A 23,574-nucleotide genomic window follows, 5' to 3' on the forward strand; every position below is an offset into this window, starting at 1 on the left:
CCCAGGCGCATCCGATTCAATCTATAAATGTAGTAAGAATGTGATTGGAAATTAAAGGCGCCAAGGTTGCATGCAACAAGTCACTAGTGTAGCCACGACGTATTATCGCTCGTGTTAAGTCTTTATTACCGCCGCCTCAAGCTTGGCACCTGCGTTTCACCATGCAGCCGACCTGGTACTTTTGACATTCAGGGTTAAGACTGACTCAGTTAGACAGATCTATCTCGTGTACCTAGTTGCATTATCCAATCTACTGAATCAGATACATCAGACTGAAGAAGCAAACAAGGTGCGGGCCTATGTATGTAGACCTATGTCCGAATCGGGTAATAGTAGATGCTGCTTACCTAACCTAGCCCCCTCCACCCGAGCTGGGAATGGTCGGATCTTCGTCCCATCCAGGCAAGTGGCTGCGTTTGAGAGAGTGCCTGGTCTCAACCGTTGACATTCCTCTCTGCCAAATGTACACCTGATCCGAGCATCTTCCCGTATGGGTCTATGTCGGCCCACAAGGATCCCGGTGTCTGCTGGTTGAAAACCCCCCAGCACCTGCATCTGCATTTAAGACCCATATCATATCGCATTCCCCCCTCGGGGAATTACTCACCCCCTCGCTTTGCATTACGTCGTATGTATAATTACCTTTTTGCCTCTTTCGGTCACTTCCTCCCTCCCATCCGAAACCCTTCCTTCATAGGTCTGACCTTGTGACCTTTATAGGACGTGCAGCTTGCGATGGTTTCTTCCGAATCCCGAGTCCTTGACTGGAGGAATTTTGTTGATCGTCGGTTCGGTATGCAGCTGTGATATATTGCACGTCGAAGGAAGTCTTCTATCTCTCGCATCTCGACATGTCTGGGAACGAGGAGCCGTTGGTGAAGTCAACACTTGCCTCGAGTGCTGCCCCTCCGGGCCAGCCTGAGGCGGAAGCTTCGGGTATGCTTTTTTTTTTGCTTTTTCTCGCACGAGAGAAATGAGAGCAGTTGGCAGTGACTAACATAGAATTTGTGATAGCACCCTCTGGCAATGGCCCTCAACCCTCGAAAGCGGGACGCCGACGACGCGCCCCCGACTCAAAGAACAAGCCACCCAAGAGTCAACACTTCTATTTTGTCGACTCGAATTCATCTTCTAAAGAAAAGCGCGCCCATGTCATGCGCCATCACGTACAAGAGAAAAAAAAGCAGCGCAAGATGTCGCATGGCTCTGCGGAACAAGCTTCCGGTGGTATCGCATGGCCGATGAAGGCAGATGCAGGACTCATTGCCGACACGGAATCCGATACGTCTTCGACAGCGCAAGAACCTTCCGACAGTCAATTTTCGGTATGGAAATCGCTTTCCTTCGCTCCCAGTCAAGGTTGTGGCAGCCTAGCTGCAGGGTTAAATACCGGTGATGGATCTGGATGCTAATATGGTGTGCAGCAACTTCAAATTAGATTCTCCAATGTGAAACCACCCTCTCAATCTCTACCACTACATATTGGTTCGCCTGTCACGATACTCGATGCTTCTCGAAAAGATCCATTCGACAGTCTCCCGATGGAATACGACCGCGAAGATCTCGAATTAGCTGACTTATGGACAAACAAGTTAACATATTGGTCCGGGCAGAACCTTTACTTAAAGAACCAAATATTCCGTACGGCAATGGGAAACCCTCTCTCATTCAAGGCGGTTGTCCTTGCATACTGCGCGCGGTGGAAGGCACAACTATACGGCATGACAGACAGCTTGGAAATACAGCGCCATGTCGGCCAAGCCACCAAACTTATCGAAGAGGCAACCTCGGGCTCCATGGAAGTGAAACCGGATGACCTTGCAATGGCCTTGGCTGGAATGGCCTTGCACGAGGAACGATTCGGGAGTAAACAGAAAGCGCAAGATCATGTCAATCGAGCCGTTCAACTTATGCGGCCGCGAACAGGGACCAACATGCCCGTGGAAACATTCATACACTACGTGCGCTACATTATGACACCCGAGATCCCAAAGATCAACCAGTCCGAGCAGAACTGGCTACTCACATTTCTCCGTGGAGCGGAAAATCTTATGCAACGGCAAAGCACGCCCGGGTACCTCTCCAAAGCACCTCACCGTTTCAAAGCATTCCAAATGGAGAGCCCACTATTCTCTCTACTATCCAGTGGGCCGCGTCCCTCCCAGGTCCCGCAGGCCTGGCGCATATATGTGGTTCGTGACGCACAGACACAAGAGGTCAGCCGAACAGCAGCCCTCATCTATATCACCGCTGCACTCTGGTATTTTCAAGATTCCCCTGATAAAACCGATCGGTTCCTGGCACAGGTGTGCGCCATGGTGAAACAGCATCACCTGGACCAGGATCCAGCTTGCGAAACGCTCCTCTGGTTACTGCTGGAGGAAGGATATGATTCCGATTTACGGGATCCCGAACGCGGTTGGTCGACAGGCGAGTTGCTCCAATGTCACAAGCAACTCCGACCCGACCTTCAATTCCAATTTAACGAGATCCTCATGAGCTTCCTCTCTCTGCACACACCTATCCGCGGGGTCAACGTCTTTGAAGAGGAGCTTCATAGCCAATAAATGCATGATCATCATAATTATTATTATTAGTATTAATATTTTTCAATGATATCTGATATCACAAGCTCAGCGGGTCCGGAATACTGGGAAAGTGTAATCGTCATAGAGTCCACGGGTGCGGGAGTGGACCCAGGAAAAGCGTCTCGCTTGTAACCTCGGGACAGATCCATTCTGCTTTTGGGCATTGGGAGACACCGAACAATTGGTACTCCGAAACTATTCCGTACACCGCAAACGCTATGCATATGGTACACTAACACTACGCACGCACAAAATTTAACGTGAGTGATCGCCGATCTCTATTAGTTATGGGCACTAACTGACTATCATGATGGCTGATTGGATTGAATCCATGACACGGTGCCCATGGTTCATGCGCATTCCAGCTACTGAACATGTGGATTTCCCCCCCGACTCCCCCTTTTCCGCTGTGGCGCAAAAATGCAGCCTTGTTGCGATCTGGGGTGCGTCAAGGGCTGGAATGGAAGAGACACGAGAAATGAAAGAAATGAGAAAGACACCTGCAGTAGGGCAAACATTGAAACTAGCAAGTCTGCAAATCTCGGCTCAGATCCTTGTCAATAGTGCAGCCCACTAGCTATTCTTAGCGGCCCAGCTATTGCCAGCGTACAATTCTCATATGACAATCCTTATATGTCGGGCTTTGAGATTTCCAATGTATGGTAGACCGCATTATTGAGCTGGCAACCTTCATTGTTTCATCAAATGGAATTCTAACCTGCTCGTTTCCTATCTCCCTGGCGGTGTGCTACGTGAATGCCTTTTCCGGACTTGGACCTCTTCATCTAGTGGAGACACGACCCCTGGATTCCCCAAGGGAAGACTCTGATCGAACCGAATGACTGTTGTGTTATGTGTGAAACTGACACGGGAGAAATCTTGTCTCGCACGACGCCTTGCGTAACCATTGAACATCCCTGTCGGCCGAGCGTCATGATCGACGTCGGGTGAAGTAGCTTGGAGATAGAATAGTGGCTTTCTGTGGCGGTGACTCGGTCTTCTCCGGGGGATTTGGGGGGGTGGCGGCGCTGCTGGTTAACAGTGTATCTCTAGGCATTACCATAAAAAAACAAAAAAAAAAAAACAAGACAACGTACACGAGAGATTTCAATGGAGTCATTGACTCGAGGAACCCGACTATCACAGGTCGCATCTCGGCGTACCCTAAAGCTGAAAGTCTGGATCGATCACTCGCCACCAGGAGTGGAGGCCCGAACAGGGGAGTAACACTAGAGCCATTAGGTCGTCAGCGCATACTTTTAAAAAATAGAGAAAAAAAAAAAGTAAGAAAAACCCCCCTGTAGAGATGATCCAATTACGTAGGCTCAGATCGATCGTAAAACATGCCCCTCACGCAACCTTAAGCTATCCTTTTTTCCCTTCCTCCATACACCTGGGGAGACTCAACCCCAGACATACACATACACATACACGACATAGACGTGTGTTTTTCTGAATATACTATCTACATGATCTCATTTTTCACAATGGCCGACGTCGGTGTTCACCGGCTGATGGCTCGCGCGGTACGTGTGCCTGGTCGCAAAGGCTGAAGTTTGTCTACTGACTGCGAACTTAGGACGACCCGTCGACTGCGTCGCCCTCGGCGTCAGGATTGGTGACGACTCTCGTTCCTGCCCTGGTGTCGTTCGCCGTGATGGTGATTCTGTTCATCTTCCTGCGAAAGACCAATCGCAGAATGTACATGCCACGAACCTACATTGGATACCTGCGCGGCTGGGAGCGCACCCCCGATACCCCGACCGGCTTGGTGAATTGGATCAAGGCCATGTACAGGCTCCCCGATACATACGTTCTGCAGCACCACTCCATGGACGCCTATCTGCTGCTGCGATTCCTGAAGATGTGCTCCATACTGCTGTTTGTTGGCTGCTGCATGACTTTCCCTGTGCTCTGGCCTGTCAATGCTACCGGTGGTGGTGGCCAGACTCAGTTGAACTTGCTGTCTATCTCGAACATCAACTCGGACTCTGCTGGGCGCTACTTTGCGCACTGCTTTATCTCTTGGATCTTTGTTGCTTTTGTCTTCTTCTTGGTTACTCGCGAGCATATCTTCTATATCAACTTGCGCCAGGCTTACCTCTTCTCTCCTGCCTATGCCAATCGCATTTCGTCGCGCACCGTTTTGTTCACTGCGGTTACTCCTGATCTCTTGAACAAGGAGAAGGTCCGCGCCACTTTCGGCCGCGACAAGGTTAAGAATGTCTGGATTGCCTCTGATACCAAGGAGCTCGAGGAGAAGGTCAAGGAGCGTGATAGCGCTGCGATGAAGCTTGAAGGTGCAGAGACCAAGCTCATTGTCATGGCTAACAAGGCTCGCAACAAGGCTTTGAAGAAGCAGGGCGCTGAGAACCCTGAGACTGAAATTGGCGATGGCCAGTTCGATGATGAGTCCGGCTCTGTCGCTGCTCGCTGGGTTCAGGCCAAAGACCGTCCTACTCACCGTCTCAAGATGCTGATCGGCAAGAAGGTTGACACTATCAACTGGTGCCGTGCCGAAATTGAGCGTCTCACCCCTGAAATCGAGGAATTGCAGGCTAAGCACCGTGCCAGTGACGTCAAGCTGGTTTCTTCTATCTTTGTTGAATTCTACCACCAGGCCGATGCCCAGGCTTCTTACCAGTCTGTCGCTCACAATCTCCCTCTGCACATGAGCCCTCGCTACATCGGGTTGGATCCTTCTCAGGTTATCTGGGCCAACCTTCGCATCAAGTGGTGGGAGCGTCTCGGTCGTCATGCCGCTACCATTGCCTTTGTCTGTGTTTTGATCATCTTCTGGGCCATCCCAACTGCTGCTGTTGGTGCCATCTCTAACATCAACGCTCTAATCGACAAGGTTCACTTCTTGAGCTTCATCAACGATGTCCCCTCATGGATCAAGGGTGTTATTACCGGTCTTTTGCCCGTTGTCCTGATGTCCATCCTGATTGCTCTGGTCCCCATCATTCTTCGCTTGATGGCCAAGTGGGGTGGTGAGCCCAGTGCTGCCGCCGTCGAATTGACCGTTCAGAATTGGTTCTTCGCTTTCCAGGTTGTGCAGGTTTTCCTGGTCGTTACTCTCGCCTCTGCAGCCACCAGTGTTGTGACTAAGATCATCTCAAACCCTTCTTCGGCTGCGTCACTGCTGGCCGAGAACATTCCTCTCTCGGCCAACTTCTACATTTCCTACATTATCCTCCAAGGATTGTCGTTCAGTTCCGGTGCTTTGCTCCAGATTGTTCCTCTGATTCTTGGAAAGATTCTGGGCAAGTTCCTGGACAGCACTCCCCGTAAGATGTACAATCGTTGGTCCAACTTGGCTGGTCTTGGATGGGGTACCGTCTACCCTGGCGTCACTCTGTTGACTGTTGTTGGTGAGTTTAAACCCTTTTATTGCTTCTTTGACGCAGTATTCTGACTTCTTCATAGCTATTACCTACTCTTGCATTGCCCCCTTGGTCATGGGCTTCGGTACTATCGGTCTGTACCTCTTCTACTTCGCCTATCGGTACAACCTCCTGTACGTGTCGAACGCAAACATCGACACCCAGGGTAGATGCTACACCCGTGGTCTGCAGCACCTCACTGTTGGTTGCTACCTTCTGATGGTCTGCCTGATCGGTCTGTTCGCCATGGCCTCCGGTGCCAACCAGATTGCCGTTGGTCCTCTGATTCTAGAGATCATCCTCCTCGTCTTCGTTATCCTCTTCCACATCTCGATGAATGGCGCCATGGAGCCTCTCCTTAACTACCTGCCCAAGAACCTCGAGGCCGAAGAGGAGGCTCTCCTCGCGGCCGAGAAGACCAACTTCAACCCCGATGAAAAGTCCGACGACATGCACGCTCCCACCAGCTCCACAGGGGTTCCCCGCGACAGCGGCGTCGCCGATGTGAACAACAGCGTCGGCAACGTCGACTCGGCTGAGAAGGGTCTGACCGAGGTTCCATCCACCCCTCCCAAGGCCAACCTCTTTACAAAGTTCTTCCGCCCAGACCGGTTCAACAGCTACCACGAAATGCGCAAGCTGGTCCCCACCTCGGAGAACCTTCCCTCCTACTCAGAGGAGGCCGAGCGTGACGCCTACAGCCACCCCTCCATTTCCTCTCAGGCTCCTCTCCTCTGGATTCCCCGTGATCCCCTCGGTATCAGTAGCCAGGAAGTCGCCCACACCATGCGCGTCATCCCCATCACGGATGACGAATCTTGGCTCGACGAGAACTGCAAGATCCAGTGGAACATCGAGAAGGGCGAACCCCCCATCTACGAGGAGAAGATCGCCTACTAAGCGTATCCCTCTCATCTTTGTTACTGTCTTTCGTCCAACGATACGTCTGTCCGAGTCTGGGATCTGCCTCGCATATACAGATGGTAGACCCCGTCCTCGGTTTCGGTAAACTGTGATACCCACCCGATCGTCTAAGAACAGATCGGCTCTGATCCGGACTTTTTCTTTCCTTTCTTTCCCATCTGTCTCTTTATGTCTTTGTCTATTGGATCATCCAGGATCAGCTTGAGAGTCTACATCTACATCTACCTCTACATCTACTTGCTTTTGTACATGTATGTAGTTGAGATGTAACTCTGGCCTTCCCTTCCCCCCATTCCTTTCTCTAATCTTAACTGTTAATTGCTGGTGAGATGTTCACGCGTCATGTCGATCTTTGTATGTTGCGACTTGTGATGTTCGCCATGAACTTGGAATTACCTTTTTTATTCCATGCTTGATGATGTCCTACTCTTGCGTCTGTGATGGACTTGTACTATATTCATATTCCTCTTTGGGGTTCTCACAACTCGAATAGATATTTCTATTTTCTTGATTTGGCTCTTGGTTTCTGGTTGTGTAGTGTATACTACAAGGGCCGTAATACATACGAGGCTCCAGATTGTTTCCGTCGCCGATTCGGTTCCTCTTTTCACACTTGCTGAGGCTTGAATGTGGTGGATGGATTGATGGAACACTGGGTGCATTGATACTTTGTTGCTTGTTTCCCGTGGCGATGAATCATGATCTCGTGGGATGTGGGTATGGTTCAGCTCGCGGCGGCAGAGTTCTTTTTTGCGGAGAAGTAACGCAGTGCCATCGGTATGGTATCCCTGCGCCTCGGTCAATCATCGCATTTGCGGTCAGGCAAGGTCAGAATCTACCAACGCTTGCTTCCACACGGGGTCACTGTAGGATTGGATAGGTCTCAGCCGATCTACTCTGAATCTGTGTAGCCAACTGCCACTTATCAAGGATTACAGAGGTTTAGAGTTAGCTCGGATTCGGCTTGAATTCAGCTTAGATTCTCCTGGAGTTGGACGTTGTGGAGGAAATGGCGGGTAATTTGCAAGCATTACTTGATAGGACCATCTAGGTTTCACTGTAGATAGGGCTTAGAACAATGAGGATGAGAGGCAGGTTTGCAACCGCTGCTGGAACATCTTTGCTCGGTTGATTTTGTAGCTCCTCGGCTTGTGGCGAGGATACGCGTTCTTCTAGGGCAACTGAGTAGGGGATCTGTATCTTGTCAGCTTCTGGGTTTTCTCTTGTTATGGATAAATAGTCTGTCTCTTTGTTTCATCTTGTTGCGACTTTGCAAATTGCTACAGCGTTGTCTTCGTTCTCAATATATATATCCTGATCAAGTTCACTGGTCCTATAAATTCATCACATAGAAAACAGATAGAGACACAATATATGCTTACGTCTCTTAACGGACTAAGTACGAAGTGAATACAACAAGTATTCAAAGCATTCAGCTTACTATATAACAAGAGAGTAAGATCCAACAGTCCACGTGACCATGGTACTTTTGTCTAACCGAGGTAACTTTAGCCTCACATCGCAACCTTGGTTCATAAATACTGCCATACAAAACAAAACAAAGAACACTCATTCGTTTCATCATTCCTCACAAGTAAGCTCCATGTCAGTGGTCTTTACCTTGAAAGATCCCGCATAAACTATATGTACTCCCTCCTAGATCGAGTACACGCAAGCGACATCGCCACTCAGATCAAGCAATATAAATGCGAAATATGCATGTATCACGTACCCGTACTTCGTATCACATACACACACAAACATACCCGTATTCCTCCCCGACGTAATCTTTCAAGTAGGGATATACCCCAGGATCTCCCATATGAAACAAGGGCACAAACTAATAGCATGGGATATTGCATGCATGTTTTCACAGATCAAATCACGCCCCTATTTGAAATACATGTAAGGCGCCCCTTTATCAAGCTACTGTAGGATCTCATCCTGCGAGAGACCGACCCTCTTGCCTAGCCAGGGCAAGAGACCGAGTTTTCGACCATAATCCTGCTCGTATCCTGACACTGGCATTGGCACTACGGCAGATAAAGACTCATCCTTGTTCGGTGCTTGGCTATTGGCTTAATTGACGGCGTGGCTTGCTGTGTGCCCTTGTCACCTGTCATTTGTGGCTAGCGGGGGTGGGGTGTAATTTACATGGTTTGCGATATAAACTGACCATCCAGTCACTTTTCTTCAAAGGTTGTTTACGGCATTCTCCATTCTCCACTGGGACGGGAGGAAAGTTTAGAATCTTCAATACAGATAACCAACTTTGCTCTACTACATATATTATCAGCTAACAGAGTAGGAACACGACACTCTCATCACTACTGTGTCTGCATTTTCCACCCCTCCACCCCTCCAAACTACTGCACGGTACTTTTGCCTGTAAAATACGAGAGCTATTCTCCGGACCCCCTTAAAAAGGAATCAAAATGCGACTCCACCTCAGCCGAGCCACACAGGAGGTCGATCATTATCCAGGGAGACGGGCGCGCGGGGCAGGGGGCTGGCTCTACCGTTATTTCATGGCTTGTGTGTACGTATTACAGACGAGGTACTATTCTATAACGAGTAAAAGTAACAGACTCCACCCAAACAACCATAAGGAACCCCATTGACAGCCCAAGTTAACCCTTTAATCTACTCAAAGTTCAGCCTAAGTCTTCGGTTACATTGCGATGGAACTTTCGATTAAAATCATCCGTGTTCTAGAGGCGGAGTGTGCTCAAACTGAGACGCCGACCGTCTCTCAAAGGTACGACAGCCGCGATGATGTACTGTAGTTTGGAGGTAAGCTAACCTGAATGCAAAAGGACCGCTCGTACAAGGTACGTGTACTTGTATGAATGTAATACGAGCAGACCATGGTAATGTCCACAAGTACAGCTTATGTACCTGTCAGTGAACAACCCCTGTCTCTGCGATATCATAGGTTCACATCGAATGAAATGATATCCATGATCGACCGAACCTACCAGTGTCTAGACCTCCACGCATTCGTTCTTGTACATGTTGAAGAGGCGTTCCCCATTTGGTTACCGATATTATATGCCGCGTCTTGGAAGTACAGTAGTTCCTTTATACCTGTACGCCATACTCCCTCCCTACACAACAGAGAACAGCGCATCCCGCGCTCCTCTCATCGAAAATCAAGGGTATCGTTGAGAATGGGGATTTGGAATCGTCTTGCATAAATACCTGTTTCTCATGCTCGATGATGTAAATGCCGTGCATATATCCTGCACACACACCAAAGCAGAACATGTACACCTACTCTTAATCGTCAAACCGCACAGTAAGGGACAATCAAGCGCCAATTGCCACTTTGAAGGCTAGTGGACGAGTTTCAGTGGAGAAAAGGGATCTGAACCGCAATAAATTCGAGAATGGTAGTTCACATAGAGGGTCACTTTTAATATAGTTGTTTTACGTGTGAGGCTTTTTCTTTTTTCTTTTTCGCCTCGTAAGCCGTAAGCGTTACCCTGGTAGCCTGGCCACTAGCTTACTAGACATGGCTGATGTGTAATTATTAGTGTTATTCTTAGCCGCGACGCTAGCTCTATGGCCCGACTATTTACCTATTGAGGAAGGTTGGGTATCAATCACTCGAAGCGAGAGCGACTACGACTGCGAATGTGACTCCCCGTACCAAAGCATGTACCCACTGAAAGATACCTCCTGAATCGTCGATCAAATGCTGCGCGGGATGATTCGCTCGCTTGGCAAATTAGACAGCGAAGACTCGCATGATTGTCTGCCTGGCAGTGTGAACAAGCAGGGAATGGGGACAACGGTCGTGCATGGACAGGGGGGCCGTGACCGAGCCAAGTGTGCCTAAGATTCCTACAGGAAATGACAGAGAACCAATGGAAAGGATGTTTGTATATTGTACATGACTAGCGGTGGGACTTGATCAAATCATTGTGGGATGTCGGGGGCCGTTACGCCTCCGACTGTAGTACCAGTCTTTTGTGGAGACTACTTGTACGCCAATTTCAAATTCCAAGATCCTGATCTGAGGATGTTGAATAAGGGAACTTTGATAATAGTCAATCTCCAGCCGAGTGTTTACTGCAACATAGCTTAGTATTGTTAAGCAAGCCCCAAGTCCGTTAGGTTGAATTGAACCAAATCAGTGCTCATAAAAAACCAAATGAAAACCAGATAGAAACGCCAATGCCAACGCCGTGCTCTCCTGGTTGAGTCATGAGCTGATGCAAGAGACAGACAGGAGAATGGTATCCCAAATGAAACGCGAGTCCGTGGAAAATGTGATCAAAGGACAGTGGGGAAGATGAGTAAAAGACAGGTAGCGAAAGAGTCAAAGAATGGTGAAATGTATGCGCGAACCCAGAGTCGCAAATCGATCGCAGTCAAATATGCAGGTAGAAAAGGCTCTTCAGAGGCCAATCCGAGACAGAAAATAAATGGTATCCCAACAAATCGAAGGTATCAACTGGCAATGTTATACTGGAAGGGTTTCAAGACACGCTAAATCGCTAATATGAGGTGATGTGTGGTGCTCCTACACTCGGATCCTTGATGATCGGAATGCGGAAAGGTCAATTGACTCGGCCGATAGGGAGGAATTGTCGTCGACTTCGATGGCGCCTGCGGTAGTCGTTGAGGGCTTGCTAGACGCAATTGCGGCTACTCTGGCCAGTCGCGCTGCGGAAGGGGTCGGGGGTGGTTTGGGAGGTGCGTCGTGTTGCGCAGTCCCATCAGCTTGTTGTGCTTCTAGTTCTTCCTGCTGCTTCTTTTCGGCCATAATACGATGCACCTCGTTGATTGCGGCCTCAAGTAGCATCTTGAACTTCTCTTCCACTCCGTCGAGTTCCGTCCCACAGTCACCAGATCGAAGAATTTGGTAAGCTGCCGTCTCACACAGAGAGTGAGCGAGTTCCAGTTGCTTGTCAGCGTAGTCGAAGGGCGATTCTTTCCGTAGGACACTAGTTCCAGAGACACCGACAATTCCAGATGCTGTCCGGGTGCTTCGGATACAGGAAAGTGGCGATGAGGCCTGTGATGTTGTGCTTGGCATATTCAAGTTCATGCCTCGGTTCAGGATTCCGGCGCGGATGCCAGCACGCGGCGTCATTGCCATTTTCGCTCGTCGCATGTTGTTCCTTGCCACTCCGATATCTCGAACGATCGTCTCGAGCGTCTTCTGTGTGTGTCCGTCGTATTCGATAATGACATTGTGCCTTGTGCTCACAAACGCGTATTCTTCGTTCGACTCGACAGATGGGGCCTTGTCGGAGGATCGCTTGCGGCCTGAGCGTTGACCAGCATCGGGTGCGTCATTGGGTGTCACCGCCGCGGAAAGTTCTGGGCTGGGTTCTTTACGTTGGGCGATTGGGACAAGATCATCGGTGTGGATTGAGCATACGGAGCTGTTCTTGCGTCGGCGGGACTTGAAGTTCGTGTGACGCCTGTAGGCTTCGGAGTATTCATCGTGCCTGGTGTGGGTGTGGGCTGCAAGCTCTGATACGCGGGTGATCCATGCGGGGAGGTTGTCTTTCATGTGGGTGAAGGCCCCCAGAGCATCCATTGATGCCATCGCTTTAGATGTCGACACCGATGTTGCAACGGTTCCGCAAGTTGAGTATGTAGATTGTAGGGTCGATATATTAGAAATAAAGGGGTATGCAAGCTGTTCGTGTCGTCATAAATCGTGAGTTCGACCCAGATCGCAATTCGGGGAGGTAGAAAGCCGGAGGCGAAATGCTGTGTTTAGCGCTGTGTCGGGACGCCGGAGGAAAAGCGGATGAAGGTGATCTTTAACCCCTCAGTGTAGAAGAGTTGACTGGGATCTGCGTGGTGTAAAACGCAAGTGACGGTGAAGGAGAGTCTGGGGAGGGGAAGGGAGGAAGAAAAGAAACATCGAGAAAATGAGTCGAGCGGGTACTGGTAAGGGACTCGTACTGCTCTGGGACCCACTCGTACTGCTTCGTATGGCGCTAGGTTATTTTGGATCAGATGAATAGTCGGAAAGTTGCACATCATAGGGCCAGCTGCATCTTTTACATATAACCATGCAGACTGTTTGAAACGGAGTGATTGACATGATTTTCAGGAGCGGTGAATGCCGGCAGGTGTCAGGTTGTTTAGTCTGTGAGTAGTGTTGCCCTAAGGATGACGAAACAGGGTTGTGCTGTCGTATTCTCTACGCCATTGGATAGCATACATGCATACATGTAGTTCTACAATTTGGCCCCAACACGTTGTCGTGATGATCCTCAAATAGATTGTCTGAAAAGACCGACTGCCTTCCGAGACATCCATTCCTCGGAGACATGGAGCTCAAGTCTCCCGGCAACCGTAACAAAGATAAGTAGAGGGGAACTTTTGGAGTTATCAAAATTGAAGCAACTACGAAGTAAAGCCGAAACAAACGAGTGTCACTGAAATTTTTGATCCGGACTACCCAAGCGAAGGGAAAGGGTAATCACTTACATTCGGCGCCATTCCTAAGTGAGGTATGACACGTAACGGCTGTCGGGGACCTGGACTCGGAGATCGGGGACTACGGGGATCACGGGGACCACTTGGAAAATGTGACAGGGGATTACAGAGGGACCTGAGCTATGGATTAGGAGCCGGACGATCCCTCCCGCGGAAGACCGGGAGAGCCCGGGGTGGTCCCACCACAACGATGAGCGCTCGTGGTTGGCTGATCGAGCCAAATCGAAAGGGAATGGTTGGTATTAGTGGTATCGTAAACTTCATCCGCAGTGCTTTGTGCCATACAGTAGCTGGTATCGGGTACCTCTGTAACGAACTAACATAATATGGTCCCCGGATCTACTAGTAAGTTATTGTTATTCTTGTAGCTTATACTATCCACGTGATATTCTCCATAACTCGGGTTTTGGACATGGTGATTCAGACTGGATTACGTGATTGCGCGGTTATACATCCGATGCAGCGTGATTGAGTGCACACATATCGTTTGGAATATTCAGTTCCAGATGAAGCTGCTGTACAATTACAACAAATTCATGACTCCGACCAGTATCATGTGACTACTTTAAATAAACGCTTGGCGAGCTTAGACGATCCTAGTGGATAGTGATCGCCGACGGGCGGAATGTTTATGATCAAGATGACCCAAGTGGCATTTTAGACTTCTAATTACTTTCGGTCTCCTGTATCTCCTGTATTCGTATAGACCTGGTATATCATATTGCGATATCCTAGTATCTGTTGAAAAGTATAGCCTTGAAGATCTTACCATACAACTGTGTCAATGACCCTCTTTTCGAAACCAAAGTCATTTAAAGGCAAATAAAAGATTGCAACTGTTATTTGGCAGTCTGAAATCGAACAGGAACTATCTTATTGCCGATATCTTGGAGTCCACTGACTCCATAGCTCATTTCCACGCATAAAACTTTCCAACCCTTTGAAATACATATCCATCTCTGGTGTCCATTTACTGACGCTATCAGCTTGGAGCTCATCCCCAGTATGCTTGATGATAAGCTCCAATTCTCGGCAGTAGCTGTACATCAATCGCTTGCAAGCCGTAAAAGGTAACCCTGTTTCGTTGGCAAGGATATAGATGGCAGACAGTGGTCGGGAACCATCAGTTGGGTTTTCTTGGTGCATTTTCCATTCTCGCTCCCAGCTATATATGTCATTAATCACACCCATATGACGGAAAGAAGCACTTTCTAGAGCAGATAGTCTTTCCAGTTCCGCGGGATTGAGGCGCAAGTTGGCACCAAATCTAATAAGAGTTGTGTAAAATCTGTTCACTCACTTTTAGCCCTGGACAATGATATGAGCTTTGAGGGTCAAAGTAGAGCAATACGTACGGCTTTCCCGCATCTATCTCTCTGAATTTGAGATACGACCCGAGAGTTTGGATTGAACTACGCTCCTGTGACGTCTGGGCCTGCAGAAGTTGGCAAAACCCTTGGGCAGCATCACCTGCCAGTCCCTCGTCGATATTGCGCATGCTTTGGAAGGTATCGTGTAGCATCCATTCCAAACATACATGTTTATCCGGGCTCATAGCTCCCAGCGCAATTCTCATTACACGCTCCCGATAAGAGTGCATTTGTTCAAAGCTCATCTTCTCAAGTTGATCTAACTGCACTGTTAGTAAATGACCACTTTCAAATCTAGGTCAAACAACCAACCATCAATGAGCAAAGTCAAATAAAACACCTTACACGATGTTTCAATGCGGCAATCAAGAGTCAAGGGAAAAAAGTGACTGAAGGCTCGAGAGAACCCAATAGCCAAAAACCCCCTTTTCTCCTTCTCGCTAGCGAAATTCCAATTGTTGCCGAAATAAGGCTCAACTTGTGCTTGTATTTTCTCCCATCCTAATGGATGTGTTTTTGATTCCAATTGGGTAGCTGGAATCTCACAGGGAATGTTTGGTATGGTTGAGTATTTTCTTGTTGGTTTGTTTGCTGAGTACGCATGGGGTGAAAATAAATGGCGATTATTGCTCAAACTAGGATTTTCAAGTTTGATCCCAGTTGACACTCGCTTCCATACATAATTTTTTTGGAATTGATGCATCTTGACTTTGCATTACCGCATTGTCAAAGCTTGGGTTAGGGAGTCCCAGGTTTCCACCAACAACATAACCGACACGTGACTCGTTTTTCAGTATGTAATTTCTAGTATATATATTTACGGGTCTTTTTCTTAACCTGTACTAGTATTCAGAGTTACGAGTCAGCCTCACGGTATATATATAATGTATCTACAAAATCAATATGAACATGGCTCACACTGGTATATCAGTTGACAGGCCTTTAATAGCTAAACCACGCACGGACCACTTGATCTGATGTCACCACGACCAACCATGGTCAACCTGTCTTCTTTTATGCTTATCTCAATTCTCACGTCGGCTCTTTGACGCTTAACCAATTTATGCCTTCTGAATAATTTATCTTCTGGATCCCAAGTCGCTAGACAAGCAGCAGTGTCATACTCTGCTCATCCGGTATTCCACGTTTGTGAAAAGACGTCATCATTGTAACAGTTGATGGAGTTAGCATCCATTTCATCCAGTCACCAAACCCCTCTAAGAATAGCCCTTCAGCGTCTTGGTGCAATTAAGACAAGTCGTGGAAGCCCACCAGCGCATCGGTCTAGCTCTACATCCTCTTCTCCAATTGGAATCTCAGCAATGAACACATCACCAGCAAGCTCTCAGCGTGCACCATGGCGTGATATACTTGACTCGCATCTCCAACAAACGCCAGGACATGAGTTCACAATTGCTACTATCGGCTATGATGCTCGAAACCGTCCCGTGCCTCGTCTGCGCACCTGTGGTTGCCGTGGTTTCTTTCCTGAACTTGAACTTCACCCGAAAGGCCAGGAAGCCATGGACGAGCAGGTTGAAGGTGGTGGCAATCCACCGACATATGAGAGTGACATGCTTTGCTTCACCACCGATACTCGAATGGAAAAGCTCCCTCAGCTGGAGTCTTCTGGGAATGCTATTGAGGCAGTCTTTTGGCTAAGGGATTTTATGACCCAATGGCGTATCAAGGGGACTGCATATGCAATTGGAGATCCCACAGGCAATGAGTCAGAGAACGAGAAGGCATCCCGAGAGGAGATCAAGAAGAGCTTGCGGCTGAAAGGTCACGATCGTGATATCGCATATTGGACGTGGGACAAAGCTGTCACCAAGTACTTTGCAAACCATTCACCGGTTGCAAGAGGTATGCGCTTTCTCTCTAACCACAATTGCTGTCTTATTTAAGAAGCTTATATTGACTGGCAAATATAGGTTCTTTTCGAAACCCCCCACCCGGGCTGCCTAGATCCCAGAGCGCCAGCAATCCAGATCTGAAACTTGGCCAGAAAGTCACAGATCTTCATGACCCCGTTGCTCGCAATAACTTTAGAGTTGTGGTAATTCACCCAGAGGAGGTTGAGCGTTTGGATTTGACAAAGCAAGAGGATGGAAAGAGATGGAAATGGATACTGGAAGCTGCAAATGGCTCGGATAATGCTCAATGGAACGAGACTGAGGTTTGGCCATGATAATTTGTGCCAACAAAACCCTTCCATGGACATGGACACAGTCGAATGTACACGGCCCCAAAATCTTCTTTGCAGACCGGTGTATCAATACTGTCAAATTCTAGTACTCGGGTTACTCCAGGAAGATGTGTTTACTTGAGCGTTTGCCTTCCTTCCAGATTCGGCCGTGTGGTCGTTTTGCTGTCGCGTATCTTCTTCCTACTTAATTTCCTTTTCCTCCATGAATCCCCCCGCGGCGATACGATTGTAATTGTCGTACCAGCCCATAACCTTCCCAACCTCAAATCCATCTAATCGATCATGCAAAAGCAAGCTCAGCCGGCCTCCATTCCTACCTCACCTCGTCATCATCCCCATAACCTCATCTCAGTGGACACTGATGAGATGCCTCATGTCTGTGCTGACTGCAAGGCCTAGAAGTGCCGCTGCACTCATCCCCCAGTTGCTCCCCCTGCCACCGAGGCCGTAATGCATGGTGCTGTCCAGTCTACTGGAACAGCCCCTCCTCCCACCTCTCTCGCTGCCACCCGGAGCCTTCGCCAGACCAAGGCCAAAGCCGAGGCCAAGGTAAGACTACGTCTCCTCAGTCTAGGCGCCTTATCTGAGCTCAGCGAATCAATGTTGTACCATAGAAGAAAGAAACCGCTGCCCCCAGCGACGATATTCCTTCGATCCCTTCCGAGCCCGAGCCCGAGCCCGAGCCCGAGCCCGAGGCTGCTGTTGGCCCTCCTCAACTTCTCCTCCGTGAGGTGCCCGAACTGCCAACGGACATCATGGTTGCTGCCCACCATCTCGCGATGCACACAGTGTACGCCCGAGAGCTCCAGCGCGACATCCCAGTATTCAAAGTCGCTTTCGAAGGGGGCATTCTGGCCCAGCGTGCTAGCATGGCCGAGATCCAGAACAGCCTGGAGGCCCGAAGTGCTACCGAGATTGCCATTTTCCAAGACTGCCTCCTGGCTCATCGGGATATCATGGCTGCAGCTGCAGTTGTTCAGCGCCAAGTCGTCCTGTGGATCGAGTCCTGGACAGGTGGCAACTAACCACATTCCGCTTCTCACCATCCCTTCGGCCACAAGGAAAGTTTAGAGTCACCAATGATGATATTTTTTTGGATGTGTTTTATTTTCTAGACACTGAAGTCTAAAAGGGAGTTTATATAGCCCTAGAAAATATTAGGGCAACCATTGACTGATTGTCTAACAATTGTTTTTGACTTGCTTTGACCTTACTTTGCTTTACCTTGGTCTCTCTCTGTTGTGCCTCTTTTGCCCACTTTATATTCACTTAGGCTGTAAACAGCTATAAACAAACGAGAGGGAGTGTGAAGGGATTGTCCTATGACCCCTGTTAAATTGTCTCTTACATTCTGAGATAGCTTATTCGAGCAAAATAACCAGGGCAACGGATAAAGAAATTATGCGATATAAATTCGCCATAGAAAGAGCCATGTATGTACAAAGTGTGTATATAACAGAAAGAATGACGAACAATTTCACAAAATCAAGATGACTCCGAGCTGACCACTGTTTCTTGAGCCTCATTTTCCTTCTTACTCTGTTGAATACCCGACATTCCATAGACAGAGATAAAAGCCATTCCCAAGAAAGCCGAAACACAAGAAAACACCATAGCAACAATACCTTTAGCAGTGAAACCAGCTGGCAACCAAGGAACTTGCTTATTCTGGCCAGTAAGATCAAGATAATCTTCAGTGTTTCCAGCAGCATTTCCTTCATATTTCACACCAGCCGCATCACAAGCCTTATACTGGTCCGCTGGAATCGTCATGCGCTCTTGCATCTGCTCAGGTGCTTCAATCAGAGTCATAGCTAGACCCTGTGACAAATGCCAGTCAATGTGGCAGTGAAAGAACCAGACACCAGGGTTATCTGCGACAAAGCGAATGACGAAGTAGCCCTGAGGAGGTAGAACGAGGGTGTCTCGTCTTGCTGGGTACTTTGGGAATGCGGTGTGGTTGGATGGGTCGTAGGTAACTGGGTCGCCGTCGGCGTAGTCGTAGAAGTGCTCACCGTATGAAGGGAAGCGCTCGATGACTTGGAACGAGTGACCGTGAAGATGGAATGGATGGGAGCCGGAGTCGCCGTTGTTGAGGACGATGTCTACAACTTGGTTGTGGCCCAGAACCATTGGGTGTGTGTATTCTCCGTAGACTTCGGCGTTTGTCGAGAGGTTTCCGGATGAGAGGACGGAGTAGAGGGTTGGTACCTTCGGCCTTGTGTAAGAGATGTTGTTGAAGAAGGCATAGCCTGCTCCGTCACCAAGGTTATCCATCATGACTGTGAGATCAATCGTCATGTCAGCATCTGGTAGAAGCGGCTCTTTGTCGTAGGGAACTAGCGTGAAGTCGTCGAACGGATTAAGATCTGAGGCGACGTCCACGGTCATAACGGCTTGAGGGTGAGCGGCATTAAAGTTGTATTCGAGCCAGTTTGTCTGATTGAGTTTGAGCTCTGGTGTAATTGTGTCCAAAAGGGCTGAGTCGGCAACCGTCACAATTGGATAGTTCTTCTCCGTTGAGTTCTTTGTGGTCACAAGGATGGAGTATCGCTGCGCAACTGCGATGTAGAGCATATCGGCCTCGGTAGGCTCCGTATATACTCCATCAATCTCAACGATGCGGAATGTGTGATCTTCGATGTAGAAATATTGCGCAACGAAAGCCCCAATATTGATCAAACGGAAGAGATAGGTCTTGCCAGGTTCAACGGAAATACTACTGTTCAAAGTATCATTGAAGAGGAAAGCCTGAGGGATTGGTTCGGCACCAGTGGGATTGGCCAAGTTGATGAATGACGGCATAATGTCCTCGACAAGCTCATGATACCAGTCACTGACAGTAACCGTGAACTCTTCATCATACATGTCGTTGAAGTATGAGCTGTTATCGTGCACGATCAACGCCTGACGGTATCCATCGGGATAACAGGCATCAGTGTGGCAATGATACCAGTACGTTCCATTTTGGTTAACAGTGAAATTGTATGTGTATGAGGAGCCAGGAGGGATAGGACATTGAGTCACCATGGATGGACCATCCATGTTATTTGTTCCATTTTGGAACATACCATGCCAATGGATCGAAGTGGACTTGTCACCAAGGCCATTATATGTGTTGACAATAAGCTGGTCTCCCTTGTCCACCTCAATAATAGGCAGTGGCCATTGCCCGTTGATACCGACCACCTTTCTCTCGGAGAGGCCATCGGGATTGGCGTTCACCCATGTAACATTGAAGTCAAGAGTGACAGTTTTGGCTTGACAAGAATGAACAAAGAAGTAAAGGAATGCCAATCGGAAGAGTAGATACGGCGTCAGACTCCTCATTTTGAAGAATTCGCCGTTGGGGTGACTGACGGATGCGAGGAGAGCAAAGTGAAGGAGAAAAAAGATCCAACCATGTGGTTGGATATGGCGCTTGGACTGCAAAAGATTGATAAGTTTGCAAAAAGCGGACTGAGACCGTGGTAAAGTTTCGTATTCGGGTGAGTTTGCATACCGTGTTACGATTATCGATCTGACCATTTTTACAGGGTGGGGCAAACCAGACTAAAGTGTAAAAACCTTGGCTGGTGGCTGTCAACTCGGTCCTCTTGAAGCGATGACTGAGTCAAGAGTGGGCCTAGGGACAGACCCATGTCTGTGTTACATGGCGCACGGAAGAATGCAGCTGCCTATGTGGGACTAGATCAGCGCAGCAATCAGCAGGTACATTCGGGACCTGCAAGGGATATGCCTTCTGGTCTACCTGCGACAATTCTTTTTCAGCGGCAAAGGATTAAGATCAACAATCCTACGGCAGGAAAATTTAGCGGGATGATGATCGGACAGAGAGAAAAGACAATCAGATTGGGAAAACATAATCTGATCCCATGTGAGAGATTGATTGGCCAAATTAATGTGGCTTTGGGTTAGCCATGGATGCAGACGGACAATCCACGGGTCAAAATGGAGCTAAGCTTTGCTAAGACAACATTAGGCCCTTAGGGGTCTGTGCTCAGTACGGTCGGTATTTCTCTTTTAAAACACCGAATTTTGCAAATTGTGTATCATCGATAATTATTTCCCAACAGCCACATTCGTTATCTGATTGCAGGTATGCCGCCACGTCTTCTTTTTTGGAGCGATGGCTCTTATTCCCACACCAGCCACCATGAAAGCGGTTATGCATCAGCAGGCTTGACAACAGTAGAAACCCCAGCCCCAGAGCCCTTCTTGTCCGTGATAGTGTGCTCCATAGCGCCGCTCATCTCAACAGGAGCTGGCTCCTCAAGAGGTCGGCGAAGGATGAATGCCCTGGTTCTCGCTTTATAGCCTGCAACCTTGCTCATCGCTGGGTCTAAAACGGGAATAGGACCCCGACGCTCACGATAGAACATCAAACCGTAGCCAATCATGACACAGATCCAGTAAAGGTTGTACGAGATTACTGAGCCATAGGTCGCCGAGTTAGTCCAACCAAGCAAGGCGTTGAAAATACCCCAGCCTCCACCGCCACCCAGCTCGGGGTTGCAGCAGTTAACGTGCCACACGCTTTGTCGGATGTCATATGATCCTGCACCAGATCCAGTTTCGGAAGCGTCGCCTCCAATGATCTTGTTCCAGGTGTTGTTCTGGAAGTACCAAACGCCACGCGAGAACAGACCACCAGCGACAAGGTAGAGGAAGCAGGTAGAAATGATCAAGAAAATCTGCATCGAAGTCTCACGACCACCCCTTGAATCATGTTAGCGCCATAGCTCAGAAGGTAATGAGGAAGGTTGGCAAGAGTGCTTACTTGTAGATCACATATCCAACCGCAAATCCTGCCAAAAGACCGCAGAACACAGCCAAAGGGAACGAACTAGCAGGCAACCCCAATCCGACACCACCAACATAGACGACAGCTTCTAGACCCTCACGTAGCACAGTTATGAAGGGCAAGATGAACATGGCATATTTCTCAAGCCATCTCTTAACACGGCCCTTGCGCGTCTCATTGGGGTTATGTTCATGCGCCAGAGCTTTGGCAAGCTTGAGACGCCACTTATCCTGCAGCTTAGAGACTCGCAGAAGAGCGGCGCCCATGATGGTGATGATGAGAGAAGCAATGATGCCCAGCACACCTTCCCAGATGTCCTCCGTGCTGGAGAAAGTGTCGGTGCCGAGGCCATAGAACGCACCGATCATGCCACAACCAACTGCCAGACAAATTAACAGTCCTAAACCACATCCTAGCCAGACCTGTTGAATGATTAATGACCAAATTCGCGATTAAACCAAGGGGTATGCATACTTGTTTCACCAGCCTTTTGTAGGTAGCTTTATCTTCCTCGGCTCCCAGCGACTGCTTTAGAAATGCAAGCAAGACAGACACAACCACTGTTGTCTCTAAGCATTCTCGGAAACAGATGAAGAACACTATTGTTGCGTTAGTATTGGTACCTCATTCCCATGCGAAGAGCAGGTTGCCTTACCTGTCACAGCAAAGACAGGATTATTGCCCATTTTGACGACTAGTAGATACGCGCCCAGAGAGGAAGATGAGCTCAATCGCGAAGGAGAAAAAAAGTCAAGTTGAGATCCAAACAGTAAATTGGAGAGCAACGGAGAAGGGTCTGTGCGAGCTCGTATTGAAAATTACTAGCGTCATTTACATTCACCCGGCTATCTGATCAAACCTTGGCGAAAAGGTTAACCCGGACGATTCCGTGCCGTGTGCTTCCTTTTCATCTTTCTTTTGTTTTTCTAGTGGGTTGACGGGGGATCGCGGCTTAACCGGGGAATGGCGGCTGAACGGCTTTGAAAGGGATCATCCGGCAAATGAGATCAACGTCGCGGTTAGAGTGTGCTCAATTACCGAAGAGGGTCGGGACTGCAGGGAAAACAAGCATGTGTTGTGCTTTTAGCGCCACGAAAATCTTTCCTTCCCCGCTGGGACTGCTGGGCCAAACTTCATCACTCGCACGTGGGAGTGGACTGGTGCCACTAACGTAGCATGTAAGCGAACGCCGCACCCACCCAGTATATCGACGATTATTTAATCATTTTTTCAACCATAACGCGAGGTAAACGAAATCGAAGCTATTCAGACCTCTCTGGGCACTTATTTCTTTTATGTCCAGGCATTTTACAGAGACTGCCTGTGGGCGCCTCTCATTGGTCGGAGTAGCGACCGGCGATGCCCGCTCAGCACGATTAGACCTCGCTTCCTCGACCTCTCTCTCACCACGGAAACGTGATATAGCTTCTCTAACTAGTAGACTTCATTTATGTGCTTTTCGAGTATCCGTGCATTTCTTACATGAAACCTTTGCGTTGGCGGCAAGTAAAACTTTATTTGCTATGCTTAAAAATGTACGAGTGGTAGCCAACTAATAGCCTCTCTATTTGATCGAAGGCCCTACCCAGGCGTCAGGACTACTCTCTAGCTCCTTTGAAATAGATAAGGCTTGTCTCTGTATATCCTTGACGGTGTGAGGTGTCCTTAAAGTGAAGTTTTTGCTCGAATCGCTTTCCCTAGCTAGGTGGACGTAGGGGTATAATAAGACGTACACTCAGCTTCGATTATACGCGCTCTAATTCGAATAAGACGATACTTGCGCCGGCGAGAATATTTCGTATAGTCTCACTTATAAGTTTCCTCT

At 48.5% G+C, this 23,574-nt stretch overlaps 7 protein-coding genes across 7 annotated transcripts; 3 read left to right on the forward strand and 4 right to left on the reverse strand.

Annotated features, from left to right (window-relative positions):
* Positions 1–851: 851 nt before the first annotated feature.
* Positions 852–2,567, forward strand: N7508_003680 (uncharacterized protein; the record flags this gene model as incomplete). Its single annotated transcript, XM_058461746.1, has 3 exons — positions 852–936; positions 1,015–1,325; positions 1,425–2,567. The coding sequence occupies 3 exons, from the start codon at positions 852–854 to the stop codon at positions 2,565–2,567; spliced, it is 1,539 nt and encodes a 512-aa protein (XP_058322323.1).
* Positions 2,568–4,075: 1,508 nt separating this feature from the next.
* On the forward strand, positions 4,076–6,874 carry N7508_003681 (uncharacterized protein; the record flags this gene model as incomplete). The annotated part of the gene is made up of 3 exons (XM_058461747.1): positions 4,076–4,114; positions 4,168–5,962; positions 6,018–6,874. 3 exons carry the CDS (start codon positions 4,076–4,078, stop codon positions 6,872–6,874), a joined length of 2,691 nt encoding a protein of 896 aa, XP_058322324.1.
* A 4,552-nt stretch (positions 6,875–11,426) lies between these two features.
* On the reverse strand, positions 11,427–12,461 carry N7508_003682 (uncharacterized protein; the record flags this gene model as incomplete). Its single annotated transcript, XM_058461748.1, has 1 exon — positions 11,427–12,461. The coding sequence occupies one exon, from the start codon at positions 12,459–12,461 to the stop codon at positions 11,427–11,429; it is 1,035 nt and encodes a 344-aa protein (XP_058322325.1).
* Positions 12,462–14,239: 1,778 nt separating this feature from the next.
* N7508_003683 (uncharacterized protein) lies at positions 14,240–15,439 on the reverse strand (the record flags this gene model as incomplete). The annotated part of the gene is made up of 3 exons (XM_058461749.1): positions 14,240–14,633; positions 14,722–14,995; positions 15,049–15,439. 3 exons carry the CDS (start codon positions 15,437–15,439, stop codon positions 14,240–14,242), a joined length of 1,059 nt encoding a protein of 352 aa, XP_058322326.1.
* Positions 15,440–16,058: 619 nt separating this feature from the next.
* On the forward strand, positions 16,059–17,970 carry N7508_003684 (uncharacterized protein; the record flags this gene model as incomplete). The annotated part of the gene is made up of 4 exons (XM_058461750.1): positions 16,059–16,602; positions 16,671–16,915; positions 17,345–17,494; positions 17,560–17,970. 4 exons carry the CDS (start codon positions 16,059–16,061, stop codon positions 17,968–17,970), a joined length of 1,350 nt encoding a protein of 449 aa, XP_058322327.1.
* A 460-nt stretch (positions 17,971–18,430) lies between these two features.
* Positions 18,431–20,275, reverse strand: fetC (putative ferrooxidoreductase Fet3; the record flags this gene model as incomplete). The annotated part of the gene is made up of 1 exon (XM_058461751.1): positions 18,431–20,275. The coding sequence occupies one exon, from the start codon at positions 20,273–20,275 to the stop codon at positions 18,431–18,433; it is 1,845 nt and encodes a 614-aa protein (XP_058322328.1).
* Positions 20,276–21,111: 836 nt separating this feature from the next.
* Positions 21,112–22,435, reverse strand: N7508_003686 (FTR1 family protein; the record flags this gene model as incomplete). Its single annotated transcript, XM_058461752.1, has 4 exons — positions 21,112–21,664; positions 21,726–22,171; positions 22,224–22,348; positions 22,405–22,435. 4 exons carry the CDS (start codon positions 22,433–22,435, stop codon positions 21,112–21,114), a joined length of 1,155 nt encoding a protein of 384 aa, XP_058322329.1.
* Positions 22,436–23,574: the final 1,139 nt, after the last annotated feature.

This window comes from Penicillium antarcticum, assembly GCF_028974205.1.
Source record: "Penicillium antarcticum strain IBT 31339 chromosome Unknown utg000003l_segment0_segment0, whole genome shotgun sequence".
NCBI classification, from domain to species: Eukaryota; Fungi; Ascomycota; class Eurotiomycetes; order Eurotiales; family Aspergillaceae; genus Penicillium; species Penicillium antarcticum.